At 64.2% G+C, this 11180-nt stretch overlaps 1 protein-coding gene across 1 annotated transcript; it reads left to right on the top strand.

The window, feature by feature from the left end:
• Positions 1 to 323: 323 nt before the first annotated feature.
• CSK (C-terminal Src kinase) lies at positions 324 to 10123 on the top strand. Its single transcript, XM_075432011.1, has 13 exons — positions 324 to 411; positions 5555 to 5637; positions 5980 to 6093; positions 6334 to 6446; positions 6616 to 6835; positions 7474 to 7567; positions 7648 to 7713; positions 7862 to 7961; positions 8101 to 8191; positions 8411 to 8484; positions 8603 to 8798; positions 9014 to 9100; positions 9206 to 10123. Exons 2-13 carry the CDS (start codon positions 5623 to 5625, stop codon positions 9386 to 9388), a joined length of 1353 nt encoding a protein of 450 aa, XP_075288126.1. The 5' UTR covers positions 324 to 411; positions 5555 to 5622; the 3' UTR covers positions 9389 to 10123.
• Positions 10124 to 11180: the final 1057 nt, after the last annotated feature.

Below are 11180 nucleotides of genomic sequence, written 5' to 3'. Positions count from 1 at the left end.
AGCCCAGCCGAGCCGTTCCGAGCCGCCCCGAGCCTCCCCGAGCCCCTCCGAGCCGGCGCAGGCGCGGTGCTCCGGGCGCTCCGGTTCCGGCCGCCGCTCCCTCGCAGCAGGCCCCGCCGCCCCGGGCGGCCCCTGCGCCCCTCCCCGGCCCGAGGCGGGCGGCGGCCGCCCCGCTCCCCCCCCTCCCCCTCCCCTCCCACCCCCCGCACCCCCCCACCCCGCCCCCGCACCCCCCCTCCCCGGCCCCGCCGCACCGGGCTCGGCCCCGGCGGGCGGCTGCTCCGACGGCTCCGGCTTCCTCCGCCCCTTCCGCCCCCCCCGCGCCCCCCCGCCGGCCCAGCCGAGCCCGGAGGCCCCGGCAGCGCCGCATGGAGCAGCCGGCGGCGGGCTGAGCCCCCTGCCCGGAGGGAGGTGAGTACCGCTGAGACCCCCCCCGGGGAGGGGCACGCCGAGGGGTGCCCCCCCCCCCCCCACGCCGCATCCCCCCCCCCCGGTGTTTGGGGGAGCGGGAGCGCGGCCGAGCGCAGACAATGGGGCCTGCGGGGTGGGGGGGGGGGGGGGGCTTGGTGACCCCACAGCGAGCCGCGTCACCCCCCCACCCCCCCACCCCATCCTGGGGACCCCATCGCATCCCGGCTGCATCCCAGCGCTGAGGAGGGCGAGGCATCCCCGCCCACCCCCCCAGCAGCATCCCCTTCCCCAGGTTGGGGGGCATGGGAAGGGGTTCGCCTCGCCCCCCCCGCAGCCCCCCCTAAAACGGGGGCTGCCAACCCCAAAAGTCATTCGGGGACGGCAAGGCCGAGCCCTGAGCCGCCAGTGGGGTTTTTGAGAGCGGTTGGCTCGGAAGGAGGGAACTCCGGGTCGAAATGGGGGGCCGGCAGCAATTTATTTTATTTTTTTAATTATTGGTTTTTTTAATTTCTGTGATTTCTATTTTTTTTCCTTCTGGTCAATAGGGCGGTGACGGGTTATTTATAGCCGTGGCTGCCACTCGTGGGTTTATCGAGAGCGAGAGGGGCTGTGCCATCGCCCAGGGAAAAACAAAAAAAAAAAAAAAGAAAAAGAATAAAGTAAAAAATAAATTCTAAACCGAAGGTGTGAGGGAGAGCGGGAGGAGGAGGGGGATGGCCGTCTTCCTCCCGGGACGGAGGGGGTCTCGCCTGCGGGGTCCTGGCGAAGCGAGCGGCTGGGGAGGTCCGGGGAAGCGCGGCCGAGGTTTCAGGAGCATCCCGGGGCCGTCTGCATCCTCCCGTCCCTGCTCGGCCCCCATCCTCGCCATACCGGGGGGGAAGGGGGCTCGGGGCATGCTTCGCCCCGCGACCACCGCCTCCCCCCTCGCCTTTTTGGTTTTGGGTGGGTGTCTGCCAAAAAAACCCCGAAATTAAAAACCCAACCTTGCAACGCATCGCGGCGTGTCCCGAACCCTTCGCCGGCGGCCACGCCACGTGCCCGTCCCCGGGGACGCCGGGACACCCTCCAGGACCGGGAGGGGGATGCCAGGGGTAACGAGGGGGGAAAATCATCCCGACGAGGGGTTTTTTCCGTAGGCAAGAGGAGGACGGGAGAAAGCCCGCCGCGCCGGGGAGGCCAGGAGCAGCATCTCTCTGGGCCTCCACCTGCCTCCAGCTCTCCCCCGGGCGCCTTCCGCCATCTGAGCGGCAGCCTTGTCTCTTTTTCTATTTAAAAAGAATTAAATATATAAAGAAAGACCGCCCGCCCTCCAGTCAAGGCTGGGCCAGGGGAGCAGCAGCGAAACCCCGCAAGTGCAGCCGGGTCGCTGCCGAGATCAAGGGGGAAGGTTTTTTTTTTTCCTTTCGCTCATAGCGATCGTAGGTGTCGCTTGTAATAACGGGCGATAAGATCTTCTGGAGAGAGCCAGGATGTTGGCTGTTTTCGGGGTGGGTTGGTCGGTTTATGGGTTGGGGTTTGTTTTTTTTTTCGAAGTTTAAAGAAGCCGGGGTTGTGGAGCGGCGGGAGGTGGCTCGGCGAGGGCGGGGTGGATGCGGCCGCGCGCCTGTTTCCGACGGGAGTGAAGCTTCCTGACCGTCTACGGCGAAACTTAATATTGGAGATAGGCTCGTCCTAACTTCATATTTAAGCTGGGCTCTGCTCCCCGTTTCCCTCCGGCTAACGGCGCGTGCGGTGGGAGCGTGGCGTCTTCCCCCCGCCCCGTGGTGCCGGTGCTCTTGGCTCTGGGGGTCCCCCGTTTCCCTCCGGGGTGCTGGGTCCGGAGTGGTTTCCCTCCGCCCCAGTGTGTTTCCCCGGCACCCTTTGGATCGTCGGGGTGGCAGAGGATTTCCTGAGGGAAATGCAGGAGCAAGGCTGGGGAGGGGTCGGTGGGGACCACCACGCGGCCCCCGCATTTCTCGGGATGCGCGTCGGGCGATGGTCCCTCACCGGGCTGCCTGGGGCAGATCGACTGGGAGGATGAGGAAGGAACGGCAGCGGTTTTCGACAGGGAAGAGGGCTGGGGGGTTCCCGGGCCGCTTCCGTGAGCCCCTCTTTGGGGATGGGGTGTCTCCAGCAGGAGCGAAGGGCTGAAGGCGCCGACCCCGGCGCTCGGCTCTGCCGTCTTGGTTGGGCTTTTTTAATCGTCATTTGTTGGTTTTTTTTTTTCAAGCCGACTTCTGCCGCGACGCATCCTCCGTGGGGAAGCCCCGCTGGTGTCGGGGCGACGCCGGCGCGGATCGCGGAGCCCTTCGTCGGGGAAGGCGGGGGGCATCACTGCCGTCAGGCTCCAGATCCGCGCCGGATCCGCCGCGTCCCTCTCCCAAGCTGGCGTCCCGCCGGGATGGGGCCGGCCGGGCGGAAGCGAGCGCTGGCACGAGGCGGGCGACAGCGGGTGACGCGGGCGGCAGCAACCGCTGGCTGTCACATGAGGCCACCGCGGCAGCGGCGCCTTTCGGGGGGCCCGTTGGCGCTTCTCGGGGGCGCGCAGTTTCCTCCGCTGCGGAAAGCCTCGGCTTTGGGGCAGAAATTAGGTGATAACTAGGAAAAAAACCCCCTAAAATTCAGGCTGCTGCTTAGAAGTCATCCTCGGGGGAAGGAAGATCGGTGCTGAAACATGGCAGGGGGCATCTTGGGGCTCTGCGAAGGGCAGCTCCCTGCGCTGTTAGCTGCCTCCCCCCCCATATAACCCATAAGCAAATTGCTTGTGCGATGTTTATACCGATGCCACCGGCTGATGCCGGGAATTTTGCACGCTCCAGGAAGGTAAAACTGCTGGGACCGGCTGGAGCGTGTTCCTCCCGGTGGGGTTTGCTGGGATGGGTTCCTCTTTAAAAGAGGAAAAAAAAAAATCAGAAAAATACTCTTTATAAAAGCTCAGAAGCGCAAAGGCAGGCTGTAAATTTTGTATCCTCTCCGCTTTTATAAAATATAAATGCTGGTGTCATCCGTGAGCTGAAAGCCCGGACGACGGGCCTTGGGGATGGGAAAGATCCGGCTCTCAGGCGGGGTGGAAAATGGCTTTTCCAGCCTCTGGCCGGGCTGCGGTGCGGGGACAGACCCTTGGGCACTGCTTCCAGGCGACGCGCCCTGGCATCTCAACCCGGCGGGCAGCGCTCGGCCAGGGATTCTCCGGCTGGAGTCAAGTCTCAGATGGAAACCTCCGTCCTGCTGCTATTTTTTTTTCCTCCTTCGGTTATTTTGAAACAGCGGCATCGGAGTGCCCAGCTGGTGGGAAACGCTGACTCAGCACTTCGGGGCATGAGCAGCACCCCGGGGCTGGTTCCCCCGTGGGTCGCTGGATGGGGAACGGGGCCGAAAACCGCAGCGATGGGAGATTCCCTCCGCAGAGACGTGGGACCCGATCCCTCTAGGGACTGACGGAGCGGTGCGGTTCATTCCCTGTGTTTCTCGGGCTGCACCTTGGACCGGCGGCATCCAGCCCCTTTGCTTGATCTTTGCGTGGAAATTCAGAATTTAACCGAAAATTAGCTTGAAAATGGTAGGGTTTTGAGCCAGGGCCACGCTCCCGGCTGATGCTCTCTGGCCCAGCATGGTCCAGCGCCGTGGCAGTGTCCCCAGGCGCCTGGGTGCCATCGGGCTGGGTTTGGGTGCCATCTCGAGACGCTTTCCTCCACCAACAGCCCCAGGGCTGGCTGCGAGGAAAACCGACCCGGCGCCGGGGGCCCGGATGCTGCGGTGAGGGGCTTCGCTGGAAACCCCGGCGCTCGGCTTTGAGTCCCCGAGCTCTGTCCTTAGGGTGGGCGTCCCAGCCTCAATTCCTCCTCCCCGACGCCGAAAATATAAGTGACTCTGGGGGAAAGTGAGGGGCGGGGTGGCGGCGTGACGCCTTTTCCGGAGGGGTCCGGGTATGGCTGTGGTGGAAATGGGGCCGCGTTCGTGCCCGCGGTTCTGCCCCTTATCTTCTTCCTCCTCCCATCTCTGCCGGCCTTGCCCCTCGTTTCGGTTCCTCCTTTCCAAAAATATCGCGCACTGCTGACAGTGGGGCTGGGAGCGTTGGCCGCCGATGGCCCTGAATCGATAATGAGGAATTAATCGATAACCTGGCCTGGTTTTTGGGGTGGGATGCGTCCCAGCTCCGCGATCCCAGCCCAGCTTCGCGACCCCAGCACCCGAGGAAGGCGGGTTTGCCGCCGAGGCCGGTGACTTCATCTCTTCCCGGGGGTCGAAGCGGCGGGAATAAAGCCGGGTTTGTTCCCCTCCCACGCGCCGGGGCAGGATGCGACCCAGCCCGGTCAGTGCGTCCCCCCGGGATTTAGGAGCCGGCGGAAGCGCCTGCGTTCCAGGACGCCGATGGGTTTTGTCGTGCGGGGAATGGATTTATTTTATTTCTTTCGGATCCCGGGGCTGGGAAGCTCCCGGGGCTGGATGTTTCCGCACGTGGGTCGCCGGGCTCCTAGGGAGAGCCGGGGAAGGGCTCGCCGAGCTGTGAGTGTGGGGCTCGGGGTGAGCCGCTCCTGCCTGGCTGGGTCCCCTCGCCGCCCCGTGCTTCAGTTTCCCCCTCGGTGCTGCAGGGATCGCTGGAGCCAGGCGGAGGAGGCTTGGCAGGGCGAGGCCAGGGGGATTTTGTGAGGCAGAAGCAGTCGCACACGTGGTGGGCAGGGGATTCGAAGCTTCTCTGGCCACCGATTCCCAGCTGGCCGCCACGGTCCAGTAACCCCCGGGGCTGGGGAGCAGGGTCCAGCAGCTCTCGGGGATCGTCTCTGTTCCCCCCCCGTCCCCGGGCACCCCCGTCCCTCCGTCCCGTACCGGTTTGCTCCCCAGGTCGCTGATGCAGACACTGCGGTGGCCACGCAGTGCGTAAAACCTCTGCTCTTAAGGAGCCGTATCCGCGCACGTCCCTGGTAATCCGGGTGAGCAGCTCTGTGCCGCTCCGGTCCCCAGCAGCGAGGGGCCCTGCTTTCACACCACTTTGGGGATGCCGTGGAGGCGGCGCCTCGGGCGGGACCCCGTTCCCTGCTTGGCGGTAACAGAGATGCCGGCGTGAGCATCCTCTGGGGGGGTTGCTCCCTGTGCTCCGGGCAGAGCCCTCCCCGCCGTGCCTGGTCCTCACCCGGTCCTCAGCCATCCTTTGCCCCTCCTCCAGGTCTGATGGTACCAAGTGGCGTGTCCCCACTGTGAGAGTCTCGCCCCCCCCCCCACCCTCCCAAGAAGATGTCAGGGATGCAGGTAAGCAGCGGGCGGAGAGGAGAGGCAGGGATGAAGCGGGCTCTCCAGCCTCTCCGTCCCCTCCAGAGATGGCCCCGGGGCTGAGGATGGACGGGGGGACGTGTCCCCCCATGCCCCTACGGAAGCCCAGCACCACAGGGACCTGCGTTTTTTTGTGTCCCCTCTGTCCCAGCTGACAAACACCCCCTGAGCTCCCAGGGCTGCCCAAAATCCCCCAAACCACTTCTGCTTTAAGCGCGGCCCCTTTGGGTTCACACCGGAGGGACACGGAGTGGGTGGGGGGCCGGGGGGTGGGAGAGGTGCCCGGCCGGGCTCTGACGCTGTCCCCCCCTCCCCGGCCAGGCCGTCTGGCCGTCCGGTACAGAATGTATCGCCAAGTACAACTTCCACGGTACCGCTGAGCAGGACCTGCCCTTCAGCAAAGGAGACGTCCTTACCATTGTCGCTGTCACCAAGGTAAGGCCACCGCCACCCCCCCAGGGCCGGGATCGCACCCCGGCGTGCGTCGTGTCAGTGGGATCCCCTGGTCCTGCTGGAAGTCCCGCCGAGCCGGCAGGGCAGGAATGGGGCCACGCAGTCAGGTAATTAATTCATAGCCTCGTTAGTTAAGATTTCTCCGAAAAGTAAGCGTCTCGAGTGGCTCCCGGGAGGTGGAGGAGGGAGGGGGAGAGGCTGGCATCTCTGCCGTCCCCGCAGGATCCCAACTGGTACAAGGCGAAGAACAAGGTGGGCCGGGAGGGCATCATCCCCGCTAACTACGTGCAGAAGCGAGAAGGGGTGAAGGCTGGGATCAAGCTCAGCCTCATGCCGTGAGTATCGGTGTGGCTGGGTGATTTCGGTGGGGAGCAGCCAGGAGGGGCACGGCCCCGGGCGAGCAGGGATGAGGGCTGTCACGTGTTGCCCCCCCTAGATTCAGCCCCACGGGGGTCTGGCCAGCACATCCCCGGTCCTTGACCTCCCCACCGTGTCCTGTGGCAGGTGGTTCCACGGGAAGATCACGCGGGAGCAGGCAGAGCGGCTACTGTACCCGCCGGAGACGGGGCTTTTCCTGGTGCGGGAGAGCACCAACTACCCCGGGGACTACACGCTGTGCGTCAGCTGCGAGGGGAAGGTGGAGCACTACCGCATCATCTACTCCTCCAGCAAGCTGAGCATCGACGAGGAGGTCTACTTCGAAAACCTCATGCAGCTGGTGGAGGTGAGGTCCCGCCCACTGCCGGGAGCCGTTGCTGCTCCTGGGGACCGGAGGGTTGAGGTTGGGGAGGTGGGGGGACACACACACACACGGTGGGGTCGGTGCTTGCGAGGCTGCAGGTCTGGAGTCAGGGAGGTGGTGGGACCTCGTGTGCCAACCCCTGGGGCAAGGAGGGGATGGGAGGACCAGGGTCAGGGGAGGGGATGGGGGGACTGGGGGCAGGGACAGGGGAGGGCATGGGGGGACTGGGGGCAGGGGCAGGGCAGGGGATGGGGGGACTGGGAGCAGCGACAGGGCAGGGGACAGGGGGACTGGGAGCAGGGACAGGGCAGGGGACAGGGGGACCAGGAGCAGGGACAGGGCAGGGGATGGAGGGACTGGGAGCAGGGACAGGGCAGGGGACGGGGGGACCGGGAGCAGGGACAGGGGAGGGGATGGGGGGACTGGGAGCAGGGACAGGGGAGGGGATGGGGGGACCGGGGGGCAGTGACAGGGCCCCCCCGAGCCCGCCCCAGTCCCCTCTGCAGCCTGGTGCTGCCACCTGGTGGGGTCCCAGCGCCCGGCATCGCCTCGGCAGGGACCCCCCCACCCCGGGGTGCCACCCACGCTCTGCCATCACCCACCTCTCCCCCCGCCCCCAGCATTACACGACGGACGCGGACGGGCTCTGCACCCGCCTCATCAAACCCAAGGTGATGGAGGGGACGGTGGCAGCGCAGGACGAGTTCTCCCGCAGTGAGTGGCCGTGGCCCTTCCCCGGCTCCTGGGGAGCCCCCCAGACCCCCCTCACTCTCCCGTTCTCCCCCCCCCCGCAGGTGGCTGGGCCCTCAACATGAAGGACCTCAAGTTGCTGCAGATCATTGGCAAAGGGGAGTTCGGAGGTGAGCCCTGTGTCCCCAACACCGCGGTGGCCCTAAGGGGGGAGGGGGGGGGTGTCTTCTGCAGCCCCCTGCCCCCAGGGTGATGGAGGGTCCCGGGAAGCCGGGATGCTTCCCACCTCCCCCCGTGCCTGTCTCTCCTGGCCCACAGACGTGATGCTGGGGGATTACCGGGGGAACAAAGTCGCCGTGAAGTGCATTAAAAATGACGCCACAGCGCAAGCCTTTCTGGCGGAGGCGTCCGTGATGACGTGAGTGTGGCCGGGGTGGGGGGCACAGGACACCTCCGTCCGTCCGAGCAGAGGAGGGTGGTCCCCGCTGCCCCTTGGGGACTATGGGAGCCCTCCCTTCTCCCCCAAACCCTGCCCTGAGCCCTCCTGCGCCGTGCAGGCAGCTCCGACACAGCAACCTGGTGCAGCTCCTGGGGGTCATCGTGGAGGAGAAGAGCGGCCTTTACATCGTCACCGAGTACATGGCCAAGGTGAGACCCCACCACCCGCCCGCTCTGCCCCCTTTCCCCCCACCCAGCACCCCCCCGGGGTCCTAAGGCAGCCCCGGCTGGGTGGTGGCAGCTTGGGTGGCATATCCCTGGGACCACCACGGCAGTTTGGGGGTGGCACCGCTGGCTCCGAGGGAGGGATGTCGTCCCCAGGTCCTACCCCACGGCCCTGGTGGCTTCCATCTCTCTCCGTCCCTCCAGGGCAGCCTGGTAGACTACCTGCGGTCGCGCGGGCGGTCGGTCCTCGGTGCAGACTGCCTGCTGAAGTTCTCCTTGTAAGTACGGCAGCGAGGTACCGGGGCTTGGCCTGGCCGTGCCCACCACCCTGACCTCCACCCACTGGCGTTTCGGGGCCTCCTCGCTGACCCCCTTCTCCCTCCCCACCCCGACCAGAGATGTCTGTGAAGCCATGGAGTACCTGGAAGCCAACAATTTTGTCCACCGGGACTTGGCGGCGAGGAACGTCCTGGTCTCGGAGGACAACATCGCAAAGGTCAGCGATTTCGGGCTGACCAAGGAAGCCTCTTCCACGCAGGACACAGGGAAGCTGCCGGTGAAGTGGACAGCACCAGAAGCACTTAGAGAGAAGGTGGGTGAGCAGAGGGGGGGGGTCCTGGGCTGCGGGGACGTGGTGGAGGCTGGAGGAAGGGGGCTTGCCCCATATTTTCCATGCGGAGATGGTGCTTGAGCCCCGGTTCCCGCTGTCTGACCCCCAAAAACTGCTGCCCTGAGGGTGGGGAAGGTCTTCGGCCCCCCCCCGTCCCTGCCCGAGCCCGCTCACGGGGCTTCTCTCCCCTCTTCCAGAAATTCTCCACCAAGTCGGACGTGTGGAGCTTCGGGATCCTCCTCTGGGAAATCTACTCCTTCGGGCGAGTGCCTTATCCGAGAATCGTAAGTGAGGACCACCCCCCTCCCCTCAGGGCTGGGGTTTTTTTGGGGGGGGGGGGGGGAACCCACACCCTCGCATCCTGAAACCCGCCCGCCGTGCCCCCCCAGCCCCTGAAGGACGTGGTGCCCCGCGTGGAGAAGGGCTACAAGATGGATGCTCCCGACGGTTGCCCCGCCGTCGTCTACGAGGTGATGAAGAAGTGCTGGACCCTGGACCCCGGCCACCGGCCGTCCTTCCACCAGCTCCGCGAACAGCTAGTGCATATCAAAGAGAAGGAGCTCTACCTGTGAGGGGGGGGCTCGCCCACCCCGGCAGCCGGAGGGGACCCACGCTGAGGGGAAAGGGGGGCTGGGGGATGGGCAGCCCCCCTGCCCGGCACCGGGAGCGGCCAAGGGGGAGCCCGAGGGTGTTTCCCCCCCCCAGTCGCTTCCAAACTTCCAAATCAGTCTTTTTTTTTTTTTTATTTTTTTCCCCCCTCCCCAGGTTTTGGATTTTATTTTTTGGTCTCCCAGGCTCTTTTATTTTGGATTTTTGGGTGGGTTTTTTTTTTTTTCTCAGTTTTTTTGGGGGGAGGGTTGTTGGTTTTTTTTGGTTGTTTTTTTATTATTTCAAGCAGGGCCCGGCTGAACGCCGGGTGTTTTACTAAAGTATGAATCTTATTTTTTAATGTAATTAAAAGAAGAAAAAAAAAAGAAAAAAAAGAGAAGAAGGTTAATAAAAGAAGAATAATAATAAAAGAAATAAGCCAATGAAACGGACACACACAAAGGAAACCCCAGCGACAGAAGTGATGGTTAAAGGGGAGACGCTGGACTTGCCGCCTGCTCGGGAGAGCGCGGCCGCGTCCCCGCAAGACGCTTTGGTTTTTTTTTGGGTTGTTTTGCTTTAAACTCGTTGCAATGTTTGCATGCTGTCTCCAGAGGCCTTTTTTTCCCAGTCCTGTCCAGTGCTTTATTCTCATGTAATGCTACCGACTGTGAGATTAAAACTGTAATAAAAAAAAACCATTCCATACGGATGCGGCACATCCCGCCTCGCCGCCCCTCTGTCTCCGGCTCTGCTCCCGTGGGAGGCAGCCCTCTGCAGGGGGGACACCTGGGGGGCGTGGGGCCCCGTGTCAGGGTACAAGGTGGGGGACGGTCCCCCCATCTCTGCCCGGGGTCCCTACGTAGCTGGGATGAGCGGCACTTGGCTCCATGAGAACTGGTGAGGTTGTGAGAGTGGTGAAGCTGCCGAGTGATAGCAACGCTCCACTTTTAGCCGGGCTTTATCTTCCACTCCTTGGAAGCTGCTTGGACGGGGCGGGGGAAGATCCAGGGATGCCTTTTGGGGCTGATCCCTGGCCCCTGTGGGCATTCTTCCCTGCCCTGCTTGGCTCAGCCAAGGGGGTAAAGGTGGGACCCCCCCGTGTCCCGGCCCCCCGACCCCAAAGGAGGTGTCCCCACGGGGTCCCTTCTCGCTGGAAGGGTGCTGCTGGGTGAAGGTGGCCTCTGGCAGATTGAAAATAGTTCCCTTCACCCGTGGAGAATTATTCAGCGTTAAACGATGCGTGGGGCATTGGCTTGGGTTCGCGAGCCGGCGCTGGGAGCGCTCGGTCCGTTGGGGGGCCAGGATTGGGACCAGGACCCCTCTTGCGGGAGATTGAAGGAGAAAAGGGGGAGCACGGGGATGGCAGGGATGGGGCAGGTCTGGGCTGGGGGACGGGACAACAGCCTGCAAGCGCCAAAGTCGGGTGCTCCTGGCCCCCCTCCCCTGAGCCCCCAGGGTGGCTGAAGGAGATGGGACAGGGCTGGGATGGGGCTCGATCCACCGCGGGTTTCATTTCTGCTGGACTAACCCCCCCCGTCTGCTTGTCCATATCCATCCCCCCGTTCCTCCTAGTGCAGGCCCCAGCCGTATAAGCAGCTTTACTTTTTGGGCTTACGAAGATTAAAGTCATTTACAGGCAAAGCCTGCAAGAAACGCGGCTTTTGAAATGGCGAGGGATGCCCAGCGCCTTCGTGTGATGGCAGACGGCAGCGAGCAGGGGGGAGGTTTGGGCCGGTTCCCCGTCGCGTCCCCTCCACTCCCCTCACCCTGGGT

The sequence above is a fragment of the Opisthocomus hoazin genome, chromosome 10 (assembly GCF_030867145.1).
Source record: "Opisthocomus hoazin isolate bOpiHoa1 chromosome 10, bOpiHoa1.hap1, whole genome shotgun sequence".
Classification (NCBI taxonomy): domain Eukaryota; kingdom Metazoa; phylum Chordata; class Aves; order Opisthocomiformes; family Opisthocomidae; genus Opisthocomus; species Opisthocomus hoazin.
The sequence above is the reverse complement of the archived record's forward strand: the minus strand, read 5'-3'. Positions and strand labels throughout refer to the sequence as shown.